This window comes from Mirounga angustirostris, unplaced genomic scaffold (assembly GCF_029215605.1).
Source record: "Mirounga angustirostris isolate CCGP_5_RB_7025 unplaced genomic scaffold, mMirAng1.0.hap1 SCAF_11, whole genome shotgun sequence".
NCBI lineage: Eukaryota > Metazoa > Chordata > Mammalia > Carnivora > Phocidae > Mirounga > Mirounga angustirostris.
Genome location: NW_026991719.1, coordinates 58,767,027 through 58,789,117, shown reverse-complemented (window position 1 = coordinate 58,789,117; position 22,091 = coordinate 58,767,027). Strand labels below are relative to the sequence as shown.

At 38.8% G+C, this 22,091-nt stretch overlaps 1 protein-coding gene across 10 annotated transcripts in view; it reads left to right on the top strand.

Annotated features, from left to right (window-relative positions):
* The window catches only part of PHKA1 (phosphorylase kinase regulatory subunit alpha 1), a 142,713-nt gene that overhangs the window by 40,968 nt on the left and 79,654 nt on the right, over nt 1-22,091 (top strand). For 9 of the 10 annotated variants that reach the window (XM_064574255.1, XM_064574256.1, XM_064574258.1 and 6 more), the window contains 7 exons: nt 207-353; nt 1,304-1,357; nt 2,703-2,825; nt 6,004-6,099; nt 7,241-7,348; nt 9,265-9,343; nt 21,635-21,769. In XM_064574255.1, coding sequence (XP_064430325.1) covers nt 207-353; nt 1,304-1,357; nt 2,703-2,825; nt 6,004-6,099; nt 7,241-7,348; nt 9,265-9,343; nt 21,635-21,769 — 742 coding nt within the window. The remainder of the gene's footprint in view (nt 1-206; nt 354-1,303; nt 1,358-2,702; nt 2,826-6,003; nt 6,100-7,240; nt 7,349-9,264; nt 9,344-21,634; nt 21,770-22,091) is intronic. The other variant, XM_045879589.3, reaches the window with a different exon arrangement.

The window sequence follows — 22,091 nt, the reverse complement described above, 5'->3', positions numbered from 1 at the left end:
TTTTCTAAGCTCTCACTTAGAAATTATTACTGAATTATTATGGAATTCAGTGTTGATTATCATTGAATCATTATTATGGTATAATGTTTAGATTTTCTCCCGAATGATCCTTTTCCACATAGATCATTTGAAACTAAAGCTGTTAGTTTTATAATCCCAAGTTATTTACTAATGTGCCACTTCTGACTTCCTTTCTTCCTTTTTAGTCTATCCTTAATTCGATACTCCCCCGCGCTTCCACATCCAAAGAGGTAGATGCTAGTCTGCTTTCAGTTATTTCCTTCCCAGCCTTTGCAGTAGAGGATGGCCAGTTGGTAGAGCTCACAAAGCAAGAAATCATCACCAAGCTTCAGGTATGTCCATACGTGCCCTTCTTTTCTTTAAGGCTTTGACTTTAAGGAGAAATTAATGTCGTTGGGGGCTTCAAGTCAGTGATTTAACCAAATGATCAGGGTTAACACCCCCAGTAATAGAACATATTGACCAGTGTGGTATCTGTGCAAACAATGCATTATCTCAGTCTAATCATGAGAAAACATCAAACAAAACCAAATTGAGGGACATTCTACAGAATAACGGATGATCTCTTCAAAAGCGTCAAAGTGATGAGAAACAAGGAAAGACTGAGGAACTGTCACAGATTGGAAGAGACTAAAGAGACGTGACAACTGAATGCAGTAGGATCCTGAAATGGGTTTTGGAAGGGAAAAAAAGCCATTAGTGGAAAAACTGGAGAAATCCAAAGAAGTTTTGTACTTTGGTTAATAGTGTTGTACCAAGATTAATTTTTTAGTTTTGATAAATGTTCTACAGTTATGTAAGATGTTAATATAAAGGAACAGTGGATGAAGGGTAATGGGGACTCTGTACTATTTTTGCAACTCTTCTGTAAGTCTCAAATTATCTCAAAATTTAACAAAAAATATGTTGTCTTTTTTTAAAAAAAAAAAAGCCTGTTGCTCTCTTATGAGCTCTGTGAACAGGACCACATAGATTAGTAATTGGGCTGTTACAGACTTACCCTATGGTGGAAAGTGATGGAGAGGATATTAGAAACTCTGCTTTAGGAAAAAGCCTGTAACTTAGCCCTCACTTGAACTCACATTGATTGCTGAAATCAGTTTCTGCTGCTGGGCTGATATCAGAGGTTTTTTTAAAGAAATAACATTTTATTATTTTTTAAATCCTGTATCTGTGTTGGTGATAGGTCGGCACGTGTAGCTGTTGCAAAGGATGTATTTCTGATGCATTATATGACTGTACCAATGTACATGCTTCTGATTTTTTTTCTCTGCATTCCCAGGGGCGTTATGGTTGCTGTCGCTTTCTACGAGATGGATATAAAACTCCTAAAGAGGTAGATTTCTTTTCCCCAAAATGAGTCCACGGTAGAATAGTCACTACTGTCCGCGGTCTCATTCAGAGAAAATACTTGATGTATTATATGTTGGCTAACTGAACATCATAAAAAAAATACCCAAAAGAGAAAATACTTAACTCACTGGTGGTACTTAAAATAATCACTCAATAGGATAACAATAACTCATGTTTGCTACCTTCGTTGGGCTTAGTTGCCAAGTTCTGTTTGTGAGCCTTTACGGATTAAATAAAATAGAGGAAGGTGCAATTCTTCCACTTCTTGCAGCTGGTTGGTTTCAGGAAAGAGCTACTGATAGATCCTTAAATCAGTGGATGAGAGTTTAAGCAGAAACAGAATATTTGAATAGTCTCAAAGTATCTCCCTCCCCAATATTTCATAATTACAAAGGGGAAAAGCTTTCCTTTGTTAGGTCTTCCTGGCCCTCTTCCATCTCTTGCAGTTGGTTAGTTCTAAACAGAACCTGATCTTGAAAAGTTAACATCCTTCTGTTCCACTTGTCAAAAGTTCTCCACGGAATTATCAATGGAGAAAATTAAGTATTATTAAAGGGAATGAATGGTCAAGAAGGAGCACTTCACTGGCAATGTAGACGTTGTTTAGGGCTTTTTTTAATCATCGAGCTCAAACTCTTCTGGTCTACTTCCCTTCTTCCACTTTATTCTTTAGCCCTGTTTATTTCTAGCTCTACCAATCTATTAAAATTACACTCTGAAATATCATCAGAATCTCCCAAGTGATCATTCCAGTAGCCTTTACCCCATCCTTATTATACTTGACTTCTCTGTCGTACATTACTGTTCCCTACCTCTCCATTTTCTTGAAATTCTTTTCCCATTTACTTTATACAACACTACACTATCCTAATTCTCTTTTTGTTCTTTCCTTACCGAACTATGAGGGTTTACCAAGATTCTGTTCTTGGGTCCTTTGTTCACTGTATGTAGGTGCTACATCTGTAACTTGTGCTTCAAGTGTCACCTCTACAAGAATGATTCCCAAACCCTCATCTCTTGCTGTCCTTGTAAACATTTCTGTTTGTATGTTCTGCTGCTACCTCAAACTTAACATATAAAATCACACTCATGTTTATTGTAAATGAATCTCACTTCTTCATATACCTGCCTATGGTATCATTCTTATCCCAGTTCTACTAGTTACAAGTCACATCACAAAGTACTTGCTGAGGGAGGGGGAGTATGTAACGCCCTGCCTTCTCTGAAACAAACTATCAGAAGTGAAAGGCTGTATTGTGAGACCTCCGAACAAAAGACGTATGGCCGACTTTGCAGTGATAAGATAGACTTTTTTGTGTTTTTACCAGGATCCCAGTCGCCTATATTATGAACCATCTGAGCTGAAGTTATTTGAAAACATTGAGTGTGAATGGCCACTGTTCTGGACATACTTTATCCTCGATGGGGTCTTCAGTGGCAATGCAGAACAGGTAATATGCCAGAGAAAGAGCTTTCCAGAAGAATGGGTTTTAGTATGTCTTCGTCTTTCAGTTAATGGCTGTGCTGACCCTGTGACCAAATGGAATTCTTCCCTAATAGGGAAGAAACAGAGTCTTCTAGAGTCTTCTAGAGACTAGTACTTGAGGGTACTAGGTTAAGAGTTGGAAGGCCTTTATATTGCCATCACTCAGACTTGGCTTTTAACAAACATAGACAGCAAAATAGCAAGCCCTGTCCACTTGCCTCAGTTGTTACAGGTGCTTGAGTTTACTTCCTGGCTTTGTGTATATATATATATTTTAATAAATCTTGGAAATGATGTTCTGACTTTAGCCCCCCCAAAACAACAACAACCCATTTATACCTTGTCCTTGCCCCCCAAAACATGGTCATCATCGCTTTTTTGAGCTACATGAATAAAGTAATTTAGAAACCATCATTGGAAAATAGTGAGACTGGGAGATTTAATCAAGGAAGTTTAGTGTCAGGCATTCTACAAATTGGCTATCGTCTAAACTTGGACATAAATCCAACACATTTGGAAGTCACTTATACTTGGCTACATAAAACGCAATTTTGTGTAATTTGAATCCTTTGGCCAATATTAATCTGTAACTGCCAATATGAGTTTAAATAATAGGGTTACACCAAAGTTTCAGGGGCCACAAAGTGCTGTTCTACTCTAAATTTCAGTAAATTAAAGGATATCCCTTTTTGAGAAATCAAATAAGATAAGCAGTAATAGAAATAACCCACCCTATTTTGACCACCCTATTTTGATTCTGCCATTTTTCTCAGACCTCAAATTCCACAGGATTATTTATCAAAAACTTTTCTTGCTCAAAGAAAGATGTATTTATCAAATGTGCCTACGCCTACTAAGTACAAAGCACATTCAGGTTTTTTGGACTCTGGGGGTGGGGGAAAGAGTTGGGAAATCTGGATTCTTTTTTATTCTTTTTTTTTCTGGCTTCCCTCCTGACTCTTTTTTTTTTAAGATTTTATTTATTTATTTGAGACAGAGAGAGAGCACAAGTGGGGAGGAGGGTCAGAGGGAGAGGGAGAAACAGACTCCCCAGTGAGCAGGGAGCCCGACGCAGGGTTCGATCCCAGGACCCTGGGATCATGATCTAAGCCCAAGTCAGACCTTAACTGACTGAGCCACCCAGGCGCCCCATTCCCTCCCAACTCTTGAGTAGCCCAAATATAGTCATTGACTTCTTCAGATTCTCTGTATACAATGGAAATAGTTTTTTACTCTTCTTTAAAGAAGTTGTCTCTAAAGTTTTTTTTTTTTTTTTAATTTCACAGATGAAGATATGCCATAAGCACAAGGGACAGTCAGTTCGGCTATAATAAGACATACATGTTTCTTGAAAATCACCATGCTCTGCATATTTGAGAAATAAAAACTATAGGGCTCCTGGGAAAATGAGGTTGGGACACAACATTTTAAAAGTTTGCCAGAGGGCTCCTGGGTGGCTCAGTTTGTTAAGCATCTACCTTCCGCTCAGGTCATGATCCCAGGGTCCTGGGATCAAGTCCCACGTTGGACTCTCTGCTCAGCGGGGAGCCTGCTTCTCCCTCTCCCTCTGTCTGCAGCTCTGCCTACTTGTGCTCTCTCGCTCTCTGTCAAATAAATTAAAAAAAAAGAAGTTTGCCAGAAATACATACAAAATGATAGGAACCTGATAAACACAGCATCATAACTTTATGCATGTGAGATGGTTAAGAAGTACATAAATACCACAATAAATATGGCACTTGTAGCTTTAAAAAGACCTTAGGTTTGCTCGTGGGTATGTGCACCCTCGGTCCTGCCAGCTCACCTGACGGGCTCCCATGCCCGCCACCCTGTGTGCCAGAGGAAGGGAACAAGAAAGATGGCAAAAGAGTGAGGGGAAGGAGAAAAAGAACATAGAGCAGACAGGACGAATACAAAATAAACTGAGGAGAAAGGGGAAGAAATGAAAGAGAAGGGAAGGCACACAGAGTCAGGCAGCAGCTCAGGAGTGATTATGAACCGGTAGAAGGAGTGTTCCCTGAACTCAGACAAAAAGTTCTAACACGGAATGTGGATGGGTGGGGTTCATTGCCGTCCTGAGGCACGTCCATGTGCATGTTTTGGGTATTCTTACAGGGGCTCAGTTCAGCTGAGTGTACTCTCAGGTCAAGACTGTGCATAAACACATGTCAAATCTGGGTGATGCTCAAATCATTCCGTCATACATCAGACGCATTGGAATAAATGTGTGCTTTCAAAACGACTGTGATGGCAGAACTGACTGTTTTTTCCACCATAAATTATAGTGGGTTTTTTTTTCCTTTTTGTGTTTTGGTGTTTGCTTTTTATGTATTACTAATCTAACCTACAGCAAATTGTTAAGCAAAAAATGTGAACTTCACTACAAGAGAAACTTATTTTAGCAGTTAAATTCAGTTTTTAAAGCCCGTACATGTAAAGGCAAGAAGCTGTATTTCGAGTAGTGGATAAAAACAGGCCTGTGGGGCTCCTGGGTGGCTCAGTCAGTTAAGCAACTGCCTTTGGCTCAGGTCATGATCCCGGGGTTACAGGAACAAGCGCCGTGTCAGGCTCCCTGCTCAGCGTGGAGTCTGCTTCTCCCTCTGCCTGCCACTCCCCCTGCTTGTGCGCTCTCTCACTCTCTCTCTCTCTGTCAAATAAATAAATAAAATATTAAACAAACAAACAAACAAACAAACAGGCCTGCGGAGGCAGGCTGACTTGGGCTCAAATCTGGGCTCAACCTTACACTTGCTGTGTGATCTTCCACAAATTCATAACCTCTTTGAGCCTTACTTTTTCAGGAAAAAAAAGGCTTTAATTGCATATACCTCCTAGGATGGTTATTAAAATTAAAGGTGTTCTACACAACTAATGAATCATTGAACATTGTGTCAAAAACGAATGATGTATTCTATGTTGGCTAATTGAATTTAAATTAAAAAAATCAAATGTGTTAAAGCACACAAAATTTCTAGCATAGTATCTGGCCTGTAATAAGCATTTAGTAAATGCTACTCTCCTTTCTTCTCCCTTTCACCAGGTGAACATGCTCCTTTGCAACAGGAACTTCTTTGGCTACAACCCTCCCTGAGATCCCCAAAGGGAACTCTATAAACTTTTTTCTCCCTTTCTTTTATCTACAGGTTGAAGAATATAGAGAGGCTCTTGAAGCAGTCCTCATCAAGGGTAAAAACGGAGTCCCACTCTTGCCAGAGCTGTACAGTGTTCCTCCAGACAGGGTGAGTTGGACAGTGCCTTAATAACATGGAGCTGGGAGAAGGAGAGCCGGACTTCAACGGGACTGCCTCATTTGAGTCAGACGATTTTTAATTTTCTGATTTTAATGTTCTAAAACTTTGTCTTTTGGTATAAGATGATGAAAATATGATTCTAGGCCTTTGAAAAGAAATTTTTAAAGCAGTCTCAGGTATTGCGCCATTGCATAGTGAGACAAGAGTAAGACCAAACGTTAACAATGGTAGTTTCATGGGCGTATTACTTACCCTCAGACTCATCAAGATGCATACATTAAATACGTAGGGCCTTTTTATATGTCAACCATACCTCAATGTTTAAAAAAAAATTAATTGTTCAGAAATTGATTTTTTTAAAGATTTTTTTTTTTTTTTTGAGAGAGAGAGAATGAGATAGAGAGCATGAGAGGGGGGAGGGTCAGAGAGAGAGGCAGACTCCCTGCTGAGCAGGGAGCCCAACGCGGGACTCGATCCCGGGACTCCAGGATCATGACCTGAGCCGAAGGCAGTCGCTTAATCAACTGAGCCACCCAGGCGCCCCCCAGAAATTGATTTTTTTAAAAAGACCAAACCTTAAAGTTGAGAATGATACGGAGTTCAGTAGGCAGAACTAGAGCGGTGTTCTGTGCGAACTCTCAGGATTTGGTATTCTCTGCTTTGAGGCCAGTAATCTGGGATTGTTTGAGTAGATCAGGCTTGGAAAATGAAGTATGTCCTCATTTCCCCACAATGCCAGTTGGGAGTGCCATCGTTCCTCTTCTCCATTACGAAGGAGCATTAGCCATGGGAGAGTTGCAGTCTTGCATTCTGGTGGAGATGGATGGAATAAGCTACTAGCAGCATCGGCAGCATCACCTGAGAGCTTGTTAGAAATGCAGATCTCAGGCCTTCCTCCACACCTACTCGGTCAGAATCTGCCTTTGGACAAGGTCCTTAGGTGATTTGTATGTACACACATTTAGAGGAGCCCTTCCCTAGACTGTAGTCATAGTGCTGGACTTTTCAGTGCATTGCATATGTAACTGTTCTATAGGGTATGAGTCACAATCCACATTCAGCCTTTTTGTTGTCTAGTATCTTTAACCTTCTATCACCTTTTGTGTGGCTTCTTTATCTTTTCTTTTAGGTTGATGAAGAATATCAAAATCCTCACACTGTGGACCGAGTCCCCATGGGGAAGTTGCCTCATATGTGGGGTCAGTCTCTGTACATCTTAGGAAGTTTGATGGCAGAGGTAAGGGGAAACTTCAAGGCTCTTCCACTTTTTTTCTCCTTTAGTCGTTATAATAATGAGATTTGTGAGTAGCTCATTAAATCTGGATCTGTCTTTTGCCTTTTATATTCTGCCTTAATTATATATTTTCCTCCAGGTCAGGTGCTTAGAGTGGGAGCAGTGCCAATCCTTGACAAAAATCTTTTCCCCCTGGCAACCATGTCTCTCATACTGCCCAGGGCTTCCTACCTTGACACTACTTGGAGCTGCTCTCGGATCAGGGCCTCAATCTGGCCCTTTCAAAACAACCCCCTACCAGTGCCTTGCCTCGTGACTGATGCATGCACCTGTGCTTGATAGTAATGATGACTGATAATGGATTTAAGTACTAACTTTTTCAAGCAACATAATGTTTCATTATCTAATTGAGTAAACTGATAAGATAATTTTAGGCATCACGAAAAGTGGTTGGGAACATCATTGTTTTTAAAAATTTATTGTTTGCGTTCTTTTTGCTGTGGGGCTCTTTAAATGTTTTTTATGTTAAATTCGGTTGAAACAGTCCCATTTTTTGGCTTTTTTTAAAAAGATTTATTTATTTTAGAGAGAGCGTGCAAGCAGGGGGAGGGGCAGAGGGAGAAGGAGAGAAGTCCTCAAGCAGATTCCCCGCTAAGCACGGAGCCCCCACACAGGGCTTGATCCCAGGACCCCAGATCATGACCTGAGCCGAAATCAAGAGTCAGATGCTCAATGACTGAGCCACCCAGGCGCCCCTTGGTTGAAACAGCTGTCAGTGAAGCACTTGGGAATTTTGTCCTTAATGCCCAGCTTTTTTTGAAATTGTGAGCTATAGTAAGGGTTCTCTTTCTCAAAGTTTTCCAGATTTACTGACAAATCTATTTCCCCATTATAGGTTATTATGGTAAGCTATAACTAAGGCTCCTAGAAGATCCAAGGTGGGATTTAGCTATCCTTTCTGGGTCAGACTCTTTGACCTGTTTATGTATGACTATTTTCTGCAGCTGTTTCTGTTCACTGTTTTGGGTTTTTTCTCAGTTTTACTGAGATATAATTGACATACATCAATGTGAATTTCAGGTGTACAGCATAAAGGTTTGATTATCTTTAGTTGATGTTATGAACAATGTAGCAATAATGAGCAGAAAGATCTGTTTAAAATAATCCTGACCTGATGACTTTCTCATTCAATGCTATAAAGAAATTAAATATGTGAAAAAGGAGGAGATGAATGGCAATTTTTAAGGGTAAAATGGGTGAGTTCATCCCGTTTCATCAAGGACAGAAATTCAAGTCAAAAGATATCTGCTGGAGCATCTGGGTGGCTCAGTCAGTTGAGCATCTTCTCTTGGTTTCAGCTCAGGTTATGATCTCAGGGTCCTGGGATCGAGCCCTACGTTGGGCTCTGTGCTCAGTGCAGAGTCTGCTGGAAATTCTCTCCCTTTCCCTCTGCTCCTCCCCCTGCCCCCCTTCCCCCCCCAATCTCTCTCAAACAAATAAATAAAATCTTTTTTAAAAAAGATATTTGCTGAGCAGGACGTATAGCAGTCACATGAATAAATGAGAAAACAAGACTTCAATTATTGATAATAAGCATTGTGGTCTGATGGTCTAATTATATACATTCAGAGAGCAGGTGGAAGTGTAACTAAAAAAATCTTTGGGCTTATCACTTGTACCTCCTCTGTTTCCAACAAAGAACTTGTGGCCATCACTAGAAATTAATTCCAGATGAAATTAATTTGGATGTGAATTCAGGAGTTCAAACATGTTTTATATAGTGAAGGTATTCTTTTCCTTTCCATACCTGCCTCTCACATGTTATAGGGCAGGTTTTTGACACTGGTATATTGTTTCTCCTCAAACATTAGCTTTTTCTTTGAGAAATAGTAACCTGTCTTTTTATGGTTTTTGTTTAGGGATTTTTAGCTCCTGGAGAAATTGATCCCCTGAATCGAAGGTTTTCTACAGTACCAAAGCCAGATGTTGTGGTTCAAGGTATGGATTCTTATTCCCAGCAGCAGAAACTTTATATTAACGATCTGTTTTGGGCCAGTAAATGATGGTGTTATTGTTCATCTCATGGGTTTTGTTAGGCCTCAAAAAGTATACGGTGACCTCGGTTCTTTTTGGTTTCAAGATTGCTATTAATCTTAATCATGAACAAATGCTTAATAAATGATGTCATTTGGCACTCTTAACCACTTCTTACTTCTAGAAACTCTTTTCAATTGTCATGATATTGTAGCCTTTAGATTCTCTCTGCTTTCTTTCTGAACATTCTTTCTGTGCTTTTTCTGTTAGTATTCCTTTCTTCTCATGCCCTTTTAATGGTTGTGTACTTAATCTTATACTGTTGTCTGTCTGTATTTACACTCTGTGTTAGTTTGCTAGTGTTGCCTCCTTCATAATACATTTGCTTCCATGGATCCAACTATTCCTTCTTTGGAGAGTACTGGAAACCTTTATTTTTTGTTCCTAACAATTAACTTAAATTTTGAGGTATCTACTCTATGCAAAACGCTGGGCTAAACTCTATAAACATTATAAGAATTCTAGTCCCAATATCTATAAAACATCTTTATCACTGATAGTTCAAATGCAAAATTGACCTCTTTTGTCTCCATCCCATCCTTTCCCCCTCCCATGAAAAGCAGATCTTTCTACCCTCCTTGTCTCTTGTAATGAGCTCACTATTATTTTAGTCTCCTAGGATATAAAGTTCCAAGTGATTTTTGACTCTCCAACGACACAATCCAGTCTGGTACTAAGCTCCTATAAAACGTCTCTGGTCATTTGACTTTCGGGTTGGTGCTATATGGGAAATAATCCTGTGTATTTTACTCTTCCCTTCCCATGAGACACTTCGTTCTCCTTTGAGGCTTATGCCATCTGGCTGTATTGATCTCCTGGTTGCTCTAATTTATTCATTTAGCTTACAGACTTCCTCTTCTTCCCCAATTCCTGCCATAGTGCTAGATTTCAGCATCATAATAAGTGCCATCTAACATTTTAGCCTCAAAATTCTTGGATACCCATAATCCTAGTGGCATTTCCCTCCACCTCTGTGTTACCCACTCATTTTGAGGACCAAACTTTGGAACTGTTCCACCTCATATATCTTTAATTCCAGAAAATTCCAGTTTATGGTCATAGCTATGTATTATTTCAGTTTTCCTTTCTACCCATGGCGCTTGTCTCTATTTTCTCTGAGTCTGCTCTTCCCTATTTGCTGATCATTTAAATATCTGAATCACCCATGCACCATAATTCTACTACACCCACCAGAAAAATCATAGCCCCACATCAATCTTACAGTCTGCATTTTCTTTTTCTACTAAGTTTTTTATTTTAATTCCAGTATAGTTAACATATAATGTTATATTAGAATCAGATGTACAATATAGTGATTCAACCATCTTATACATTACTCAGTGCTCATCATGATAAGTGTACTCTTTAATCCCCATCACCTATTTCAACCATCCCCCCCCCTACCAACCTCCCCTCTGGTAACCATTAGTTTGTTCTCTATAATTAAGGGTCTCTTTTTTGGTTTGTCTCTTTTTTTTTTTTCCTTTGCTTTTTGTTTTATTTCTTAAATTCCATGTATGAGTAAAATCATATGGTATTTCTCTTTCTCTGACTGACTTATTTCATTTAGCAGTATACTCCCTAGCTCCATCCATGTTGTCACAAATGGCAAGATTTCATTCTTTTCTATGGCTAAATAATATTCTGTTGTATATATACACACACATATATATAATGGAATTATATATGTGTATATATATGCATATATATATATGCATATATATAATGAAATTATACATATGTATATGTTTAATGGAATATTATTCAGCAATAAAAAAGAATGAAATCTTGCCATCTATATATGTAAATATATGAAATCTTGCTATATATATGTGTATACCACCTCTTCTTTATATATTCATCTATCAGTGGACATTTGGACTGCTTCCATATGTGGCTATTGTAGATAATGCTGCCATAACATAAGGGTGCATGTATCCCTTCGAATTAGTATTTTTATATTCTTTGGTTAAATACCCAGTACTGTGATTACTGGATCATAGGGTATTTTTTTCTATTTTTAGCTTTTTAAAGAAACTCCATACTGTTTTCCACAGTAGCTACAGCAGTTTGCATTCCCACCAACAGTGCAAGAGCGTTCCTTTTTCTCTACATCTCAACAGCACTTGTTACTTATGTTTTTGATTTTAGCCATTCTGACAGGTATGAGGTGATTATCTCATCGTAGGTTTGCCTTGCATTTCCCTGATGATGAGTGATGTTGAACATCTTTTCATGTGTCTGTTGGCCATCTGTATGTCTTCTTTGGAGAAAGGTCTGTTTATGTCTTCTGCCCATTTTTTAATTGGATTATGTGTTTTTTGGGTCTTGACTTAGATCAGTTCTTTATATATTTTTATACTAACCCTTTATCAGATATGTCATTTGCAAATATCCTCTCCCATTCAGTAGCTTGTCTTTTAACTTTGTTGATTGTTTCCTTCACTGTGCAGAAGCTTCTTATTTTGATGGAGTTACAATAGTTTATTTTTGCTTTTGTTTCCCTTGCCTCTGCAGACATATCTAGAGAGAAGTTGCTATGGCCTAGGTCAAAGAGGTTGCTGCCTGTGTTTTCCTGTAGGATTTTGGTGGTTTCCTGTCTCACATTTAGTTCTTCAATCCATTTTGAGTTTATTTTTGTGTATGGTGTAAGAAAGTGATCCAGTTCCATTCTTTTGCATGTAACTGTCCAGCTTTCCTAGTACCATTTATTAAAGAGACTGTCTTTTTCCCACTGGATATTCTTTCCTCCTTTGTTGAAGATTAACTGACCATATAATTCAGTTTAATTCTGAGTTTTCTATTCTGTTCTATTGATCTATGTGTCTATTTATATGCCAGTACCATACTGTTTTGATCACTACAGCTTTGTAATACAACTTGGAGTCTGGAACTGTGATACCTCCCATTTTGTTTTTCTTTTTTTTTTTTTTTTAAAGATTTTATTTATTTATTTGAGAGAGAGAGAATGAGAGAGAGCAAGCACATGAGAGGGGGGAGGGTCAGAGGGAGAAGCAGACTCCCCGCCGAGCAGGGAGCCTGATGCGGGACTCGATCCAGGGACTCCAGGATCATGACCTGAGCCGAAGGCAGTCGCTTAACCAACTGAGCCACCCAGGCGCCCCCATTTTGTTTTTCTTTTTTGAGGTTGACTTGCCTATTTGGGGTCTTTTGTGGTTCCATACAAATTTTAGGATTGTTTGTTCTAGTACTATGAAAAATGCTGTAGGTATTTTGATAGGGATTGCATTAAATCTATAGATTGTTTTGGATAGTTAAAATAGATATTTTAGCAATATTTGTTCTTCTAAACCATGAGCATGGAATGTCTTTCCATTTCTTTGCATCATCTTGAAATTCTTTCATCAGTGTTTTATGGTTTTCAGAGTACAGGTCTTTTACCTTTTTGGTTAGGTTTAGTCACAGATATTTTATTGTTCTTGGTGAAATTGTAAAAGGAACTATTTTCTTAATTTCATTTCCTGTAGCTTCATTATTAGTGTATAAGGTGCAACAGATTTCTGTACATTGATTTTGTGTCCTGCAACTTGACTGAGTTCATTTATCGGTTCTAGTAGTTTTTTGGTGGAGTCTTTAGGGTTTTCTTTTTTTTTAAGATTTTATTTATTTATTTGATCGAGAGAGAGAGAGCACAAGCAGGGGGAGCAGCAGGCAGAGGGAGAGGGAGAAGCAGGCTCCCCGAGGAGCAGGGAGCCATATGTGGGGTTCGATCCCAGGACCCTGGGATCATGACCTGAGCCAAAGGCAGTAGCTTAACCAACTGAGCAACCCAGGCACCCCTAGGGTTTTCTATATAGAGTATCATGCCATCTGCAAATACTGTAAATTTTATTTCTTCCTTACCAATTTGGATGCCTTTTATTTCTTTTTGTCATCTGATTGCTATAGCTAGGACTTCCAGTACTATATTGAATAAAAGTGGTGAGAGTGGACATCCTTGTCTTGTTATTGACCTTAGGGGAAAAGCTCTCAGTTCGTCCCCATTGAGGATGATGTTACCTGTGGGTTTTTAATAAATAGCCTTTATTATGTTAAGGTATGTTCCTTCTAAACCTATTTGGTTGAGGGTTTTTATCATGAATGAATGTTGTACTCTGTCAAATGCATTTTTTGCATCTATTGAAATGATCATATGGTTCTTACCCTTTCTCCTACTGATGTGATGTATCACATTGATTGATTTGCAAATATTGAACCACACTTGCATCCCAGGAATAAATCCCAATTAATCATGGTAAATGGTCTTTTTAATGTATTGTTGGATTTGGTTTGCTAGTATTTTGTTGAGGATTTTTGCATGTATATTTATGAGAGATATTGGCCTCTAGTTCTCTTTTTTTGTGGTGTCCTCATCTGGTTTGGGTATTATGGTGATACTAGCCTCACAGAATGAATTTGGAAGTTTTCTTCCTCTTCTAACTTTTGGAATAGTTTGAGAAGAATAGATATTAACTCTTCTTTTAATGTTTGGTAGAATTCGCTTGCAAAGCCCTCTGGTCCTGGACTTTTTGTTTGTTGGGGGTTTTTTCGTTACTGATCAGTTTCATTGCTGGTAGTTGGTCTGTTCAAATTTACTTTTTCTTCCTGCTTCAGTTTTGGTAGGTTATATGCTTCTAGGAATTTATCCATTTCTTCTGACTTGTCCAATTTGTTCGCATATAGTTTTCCATAATGTTCTCTTAACAATCCTTTGTATTTCTGTGGTGTCAGTTGTTATTTCTCCTCTTTCCTTTCTGATTTCCTTTATTTGAGTCTTCTCTCTTCTTTTCTTAGTAAGTCTGGTTAGAGGTCTATCAATTTTGTTGATCATTTCAAAGAACCAGCTCCTGCTTTCATTGATCTGTTCTATGGTTTTATCAGTTTGTATATCATTTATTTCTGCTCTAATCTTCATTATTTCTTTCTGTTTGCTGGTTTTGGGTTTTGTTTATTCTTCTTTTTCTAGCTCCTGTAAGTGTAAGGTTAGGTTTTTTAATTGAGATCTTTCTTGGTTCTTGAGGTAGGCTTGTATTGCTGTAAATGTCCCTCTTAGAACCATTTTTGCTGCATCCCAAAGATTTTGGACCATTGTATTTTCACTTTCATTTGTTTCCGTGGAATCTTTTATTTCTCCTTTGATTTCCTGGTTGAACCATTCATTGTTTAGTAGCATGTTATTTAACCTCCAAGTACTTACGCTCTTTCTCAATTTTTTCTTGTGGTTGATTTCTAGTTTCACAGTGTTGTGGTCAGAAAAGGTACCTGGTATGATTTTGACCTTTTTAAATTTGTCGAGACTTGTTTTGTGGCCTAATATGTGATCTGTTCTGGAGGATGTTCCATGTGCACTTGAAAAGAATGTGTATCCTCATGTTTTAGGATGGAGCGTTCTGAAAATATTGTTAAATCCATATGGTCCAGTGTGTCATTTACAACCACTGTTTCCTTGTTGATTTTCTGTTTGGATGAACTGTCCATTGAAGTAAGTGGGGTGGTAAAGTCTCTTATTACTATTATTGTATTCCTATAATTAGTTCCTTTATGTTTGTTATTAATAGTTTTATGTATTTGGGTGCTCCAGTGTTTGATGTATAAATATTCACAATTGTTATATCCTCTTTTGGATTGTCCCCTTTATTATTAAATAGTGTCCTTCTTTGTTGCTTGTTGCAACCTTTGTTTTAAAGTCTAGTTGGTCTGATACAAATATTGTTACCCCAGCTTCCTTTTGACCTCTATTTGCATGATAAATGTTTCTCTATCCCTTTACTTTTAATCTGCAGGTGTCTTTAGGTCTGAAAGGAGTCTCTTGTAGGCAGCTTATAGAAGGGTCTTGTTTTTTATCCATCCTGTCACCCTAAGTCTGTTGATTGGAGCATTTAGTCCATTTACATTTAAAGTAATTATTGTTAGATATGTATTTATTGCCATTTTGTTACTTGTTTTGTGGTGGTTGTTGTAGTTTTTCTCTGATCCTTTCTTCTCTTCTTGCTTTCTTTCATGGTTTGCTGCCTTTCTTTAGTGATATACTTGGATTCCTTCTCTGTATTCTTTGCATATCTATTAGTGGTTTTGGATTTGTGATTACCCTTAGGTTTGTATATAACATCTTCTGCATATAGCAGTCTATATTAAGTTGATGGTTGTTTACGTTTGAACCCATTCTTTATTCATCTCTCCACCATTTTAGGTATATGGTGTCATATTTTACATCCTTTTATTTTATGAATCCCTTGACTGATTTTTACAGAAATAATTATTTTGACTGCATTTGTGTTTTTTACTTTTCATACTCTCACTTATGGTCTTTCCTTTCTGCTCCTTTCTTGTAGGGCTGGTTTAGTGGTCATGAACTCCTTTAGTTTTTGTTTGTCTGAGAAACTTTATCTCTCCTTCTCTTCTGAATGATAGCCTTGTTAGATAGAGTAATCTTGGCTGAATATTTTTCCCTTTCAGCATTTTGAATATATCATGCCATTCCCCTCTGGCCTGCAAAGTTTCTGCTGAAAAATCTGATAGCCTTATGGGGTTTCCCTTTGTATGTAAATGTCTTCTCTCGCTGCTTTTAAAAATCCTTTTTTAATAGTACTTTTTGCTATTTTAATTAGTATGTGTCTCAGTGTAGACTTCCTACGATTGATTTTTTATGGGGATCTCTCTGCCTCCTGGATGTGGATGTTTCCTTCTCCAGATTAAGGAAGTTTTCAGCTATTATTTCTTCAAATAAATTTTATACCTCCTTTTCTCTCTTTTCTTCTGGGATCCCAGAATGTTATTACCTTGATGGCATCACTTGAGTTCCCTAAGTTCCCTAAGACTATTCTAAGTTTGTATAATTTTTTTTTTTCTTCTCATTTGCTCAGCTTGGTTACTTTCCATTACTCTGTCTTCCAGGTCATTAATTCATTCTTTTACTTCCTCTAGCCTGCTATTTATTACACCAAGTGTATTTTTAATTTCCGTTATTTTTTTCTTCATCTCTGATTGGTTCATTTTTTATCTCTTTGTTAAAGGTCTCCCTGATGTCCTCCACTCTTTTCTCAAGGTCAATGAGTATTCTTTATGATCATTACTTTAAATTCTCTATCAGGCATACTACTTATATCTGTTTCACTTAGATGTCTTGCTATAGTTTGGTCCCTTTCTTTCTTTTGTGACATATTCCTCTGTCTCCTCATTTTGTCTACTCTCTGTGTCTGTTTCTGTGTTAGGAAAGTCAGCTACTTCTGTTGCTCTTAATGATAATAGCCTTATGAAGAAGAGGTCCTGTAGTGCCCTGCAGTGCAATTTGTCATTCCCAAGGACCTCGTGCTTCAGGGAGTATCTCCTATGTGTGCTGTGTATGCCCTGCTCTTGAATCCTGGCCTCTTTTTCCTTCAGTCCAGTTGTCTGCAGAGGCTCTCTTTGCCTGTTGTGGGCAGTGTTTGCTCCTCAGCTGGGTGAAGCATGTTTTAACAAGGTGTGCACCTGTCAGCTTACAAAGTGAGTCCTGCCACCACCACTGGAACTTCAGTCCCACAGAACGTGTGGATTGGAGATAAGGTGTTAGTGGGGTTTGCACCTGTGTTCTGGGGGAGGGGACTTGCAGCACCATGACGGAGGCCGGTGAGACTGGAAAGGGAGGATCTGCCCAAGCACGGGAGTGACAGGGTTTGGTATCAGCAAGTTAGGTAGCAAGTTTCAGCACTGTGCTGGTTCCTATGCAGGTGGCCATGTGTTTATGCTGAGGGGTGGAGGAGGGAAATAGTGCCTGCCAGCTCCTTTATTCCTAGAGGGGTCTCCCTGCGATCCCTGCCTCTCCAGGACATGCTCTGAGAGGAGTAAATAACTCTCCCTCCCATTTGCCCCCAGCATTTTTCAAACTGCTGCTTCCACGCTGTATCTCTGCTGGCTCTTTTTCCTGTAGCCTCTTAAAGGGCAGGGACTCCACTTCCTAATGCCCTCTGGGTTCTCCCAGAACCAAGATTGCTGATTTTTAAAATTCCAGGCTTTAAGTCCTGCTGGTTGTAAGAATTCACAAAATTCGGCCCCTCTCACTTCCAAAGCCAAACGTTATAAGGATTCATCTTCCTTGTTCAGGCTCCCCAGTGTATAGTCTGTTTTTTGCCTTTCTCTGTGCCACCAGCTTCCTCCCCACTGCAGATGGCCATGGTCCATTTTGCTCCGAAACTGCATCTCCATCCTTCCTGCTTTCTTCAGTGTGGCCTCTTCTCTACCTTTAGTTGTGGAGTTTGTTCTGCCAGTCTTCAGATCGTTTTCTGGGTTATTTACACTGCTGAGTGTTATCTAGTTGTATGTATGGGACGAGGCAAGCTGAGGATTCTCCTCTGTCATCTTCCCAGCCTCTTCCAGTCTGCATTTTCTGATCCTGTACCTGGCCTGCTAAAACTACTAGAAAAAAAAAAAAATCACACAAAGGAGCGGATGGTAGCACTGTAATTCTGCAGTCTCCAACTCAACTAGACTCACAGTGCCTCCTGCTGGTCCTTGTTCTTACTGTTACTCAGCATTTTCATTCTTTTCGACCACTATTCCAAACCTGTTTTCAACCCCACCCCTTACTTTCATCCTCTTTCTTGGCCTGCTACCAAGGTTAGATATCTTAATCTAGCTAGATAATCTTAATATTCTGATTGTTGTCAGTTTCCCAGCCCCCCACCACAATCTTACTTATATTTTCACTCATCCTTGTCTCCTTTTCTCTGGTCTCAGAAAAGGTATTTCTTCTCTTCGAGGCCAACTCCTCCTTCCAGTGCTTGATCTTATCCTCTTCCCCAGCCTTCCTAGAAACCTACTCTTTCCTGTTTCTTCAAACTCTTCCTCTCTGTTGGTTCTGGTTTTTAGTTTATTTACATAGTCATCTCCCTTTAGTTATCCTATCTTTCCTTTCTCAACTGAATTTCCTCTTCTTTATATGCCATGCATTCTGCAGTCCTTTCCAGTCTAGCTTATAATTCCTCTGAAAATGCTTTTGCTTAAGTTATTGAAAAATTCAGTAGGTATTTTTCAATCCACATCTTAGTAGATCTTTCTGTTTCATTTATTGTTTATCTTTCTGGAAACTCTTAACTCCCATGTCTTCTGTGATACCATCTCTTGGATCTTCTTCAACCTAAATTTTGCAATTTTCTGTCTCATTCTGGGCTTCCTATTCTCTTTGCCCCCTAACTGTTGGTATTCCTGGGAGTTCTGTCCATTGACCTTATTACTTAGATTATTTGTTCTTGTCTCTCAGCCTCCTCCTATTCTACACCTTCTCCCTTTTCCTGTCTCCTGAGTTCTTCACTCTCAGAAGATGACTTCACCTCCTATACCACAAAGAAAATATCAGCCTTGGGACAAAAACTCCTCATTCTCACCCTAGGCTTTTCTTCATCTGTCCATTTCTTATATGTTGAACTTCCTCAAGGTTATATTCTGGGGTCTCTTTTCTTTTTTTCTATATATATTCTCCTTGACCCATCTCATCTCTTTATATGCTAATGACTCCTGGATCTATATCACTGTTCTTTAAGATGGCCTCACTTGGATGTTTCACAGGCACTTGAAACTCAACATGTCTAAAATTAGACAGCTGCACCCTCCTACTATTATATCATCCATGCCTGCTTTTCTCCCTATGTGCCTGTGTCACTAAAGGCCACACCATTCTCTTAGTTACACATGCAAATACCTGGGAAATCATTCTCAATATCTCCCCCTCTTTCACCTCCTATATTCAATCAGCTAACAAATCCTGATTTCTTTACCTTCTAATTGATTCTGAAATCCATCTAGTCCTCTCCAGCACAAATGTCATGATCCTAATCTAGGTAATTAGCATCTCTCACTTACATTAGTGCAATAAATTTTTAAGTGGTATCCCTGTCTTCAGTCTAGGCCCACAACAGTCCATCAGTTTATTCTTTAATCATCAAACATTAATATGTTCTTTTTTAAGGTGCAGTTATGGACATATTAATCCTCTCATTACAACTTACAAGGGTTTCCATTGTCAACCTCCTTCACATGGCTTATAAGGCCTTTTATGATCTGGTGTCTGACCCTGTCTGCATTGTCATTTTTTTACAATGGCCCCTTCACGCTCCACGCTCCTGCTGTAAAGAACATTTTATAATTCCTAGATCTGCCTTGTTCCATGTTGCTCTTGAGCCTTTGTCTGTGCTGTTTCTTCTACCTGGAACAACTCCCTTACTTTTACCTTCACCTTTGCCAGATTAATTTCTATTCAGCCTTCTAGCAGAACTCAGTATCAGCGCCATTTTCTCCAGGGATCATGTCTATCTCTGTACTGCTAGCATTTGGCAGTGCTTAGCACATAGGTGGAATTTCCTAAATATTTTATAAAACATAAAGTAAAAAAAAAAAAGCTCAGATGTTGGGGTCGAAAGTGTTCCTAGCACCCCAAAGTGTTGTTCATTTGCCTCTCTTTCAGTGCATTGCTCTCTGCAGATCCCTGAAGCTCAGTAGAATGCAGTTTGGAAATCATTACCCAAAGATAAAATACAAAATCCTAAAAGTGACACATACACCCTCCATAAAGATCTAGCCTCTGTCTGCCTTTCCAGATTCTTTTTTTTAAACCACTGTGCAAACTATTTTATGCTACAGGAATATTGAAGTGTATGTAGTTCCTCCCCAACCCCCACACACGTTCTTTTTTCATTTCCATGTTTTATGATCATCGTGTACCTTGTACCTAAAATGGATTTCCCCATCCCTATTCCCTTCTTTCTCCTGGCTAACATTCATTCTTTCAAACTCAGCTTAGACATCATCTCTTTCAGAAAGCCTTTTCTGAAACCACTCTCTACCTGTCCCAGACTTGATACATGTCGCTCTTTGGGGCTTACAGTGTTTTGTGCATATCTCTAGTTACCTAGCAGCTTATTTTATAATTGACTTATGTGTGTGTCACTTCCATTACACTGTAAGCTCTTCAAGAGAGAGACTAACTTACCCATCTCTTTATCCCTAGTGCCTAGTATAGTACTTCATCCATTTAGGTGCTTAGTAAATGTTTGTTAATGAATGAATGGATGACCACATGTGTTTTCCTGGACTTTCCTTAGCTCACTATCATTCTTCCTTTGTATATTTTCCCTGGAGAATCTTTGTCATTTTCATGTTTCCAGTTATAAGTAATCGAGATTGTGTTATGTCCAGGGGGCCCTGTGATCACTATATCCTGCATATCCTGACCCAGACCACAGCAGGACAATACCATGAGGCTCCCAAGATAGAAAGATACACACACACACACACACACACAAAGAAAGACATATACAAAAGACAATGGCAAAGAAAAAGAAAGTAAAACTGTTAACTAGGCTTTTGTCCCAAACACTCAACATAGAAAATACTGGTAAACTTGAATGAATCAAATGGTACCTTCATTTTCGCATAAACCCAATTCAACACATCCACCAGCACTGGAGAAACAGGAATACGGCACATATTTGCCCTCAGTGCTTAGTGTCAAGCCAGCTGAGGCCCCACTCAGATTATTAGCCCCCAGCCAGGTATCTGTCCCCTAGAGGGAAAGTAAACAGAAGGGTCAGGGAGCTGACTTGGCCTCCTCCCTTGTGAGTATGATAAGCACTTCAGAGACATGAATATAACAGGAATAAAAGGGAGCTGTCCAGGCTTGTCATGCTCAGAGTCTAGAACCTACCCCCCCAATCCCAAAACAACCACACACAGTTTTAACTATGGCACCTCAATTCTTTATTCCCAGTTTACCTTGTCTTCTACCATGCTCTGGCTATAGAGTAATTCTTATTATTTGGGTGTTCTTTATTACCCTCAAACTCCTGTCTGGTCTTAAGGATATGAAAGAGCCTTGGAGAATCAACTTTTACCAAAGCTGTAACACACCTCATGTTGGATTTTTTTTCCCTATTCGAACATGGGATCTCAGATATAAAGAGTATTGCATTCTCTAGGAGCACATAGGTACTTAGCCAAAAAAGCAGAATCTAATACTCTAGTCATGAGATCCTTTTTCCTTTTCCATTTAGGTAATAGTGTTATGTACCTAGCATGAGAATTGTTTCATCAAAATTCCTCAATAACTGTTAATTTCCTCCCATTTTCTTTCTCTTCCCTTCAAAAGAAATTATGTGGCTTGAGAGATTTTTAGGTTCCTATTGAAATAAAAGTTTCTGTTGACCTCATCTTCTTTCCTTCCTATAGTTTCCATTCTAGCTGAGACAGAAGAAATCAAGGCCATTTTGAAGGACAGGGGAATCGATGTGGAGACCATTGCTGAGGTATACCCTATCAGAGTACAACCAGCCCGCATTCTCAGCCACATTTATTCCAGCCTAGGTAAGGAGATCGGCCTTAATAATCTGTCATTATAACAATCAAAGCATTATTCGATACAGGCTGGTTTCTATCCTTTTTATTTATTTATTTTTTTGATCTTGTACTGCTTTATTAAACTGGATCTGAGAGGGAATTTAGAGCCTCTGGAACCTAAGTTTCTAATCCAGTATATCCTGAGCAAGCTTGATAATTTTAGATGTGCTTATGAATCTGGTACATAGGGTGTGACTGTTAGCAAATAATATTGTATCTTCATTCCAAGTGCATTCTTAACTAACATGTTCTCCCCTTTCTTGAGACCTGTATTTCCATTTTGAATACA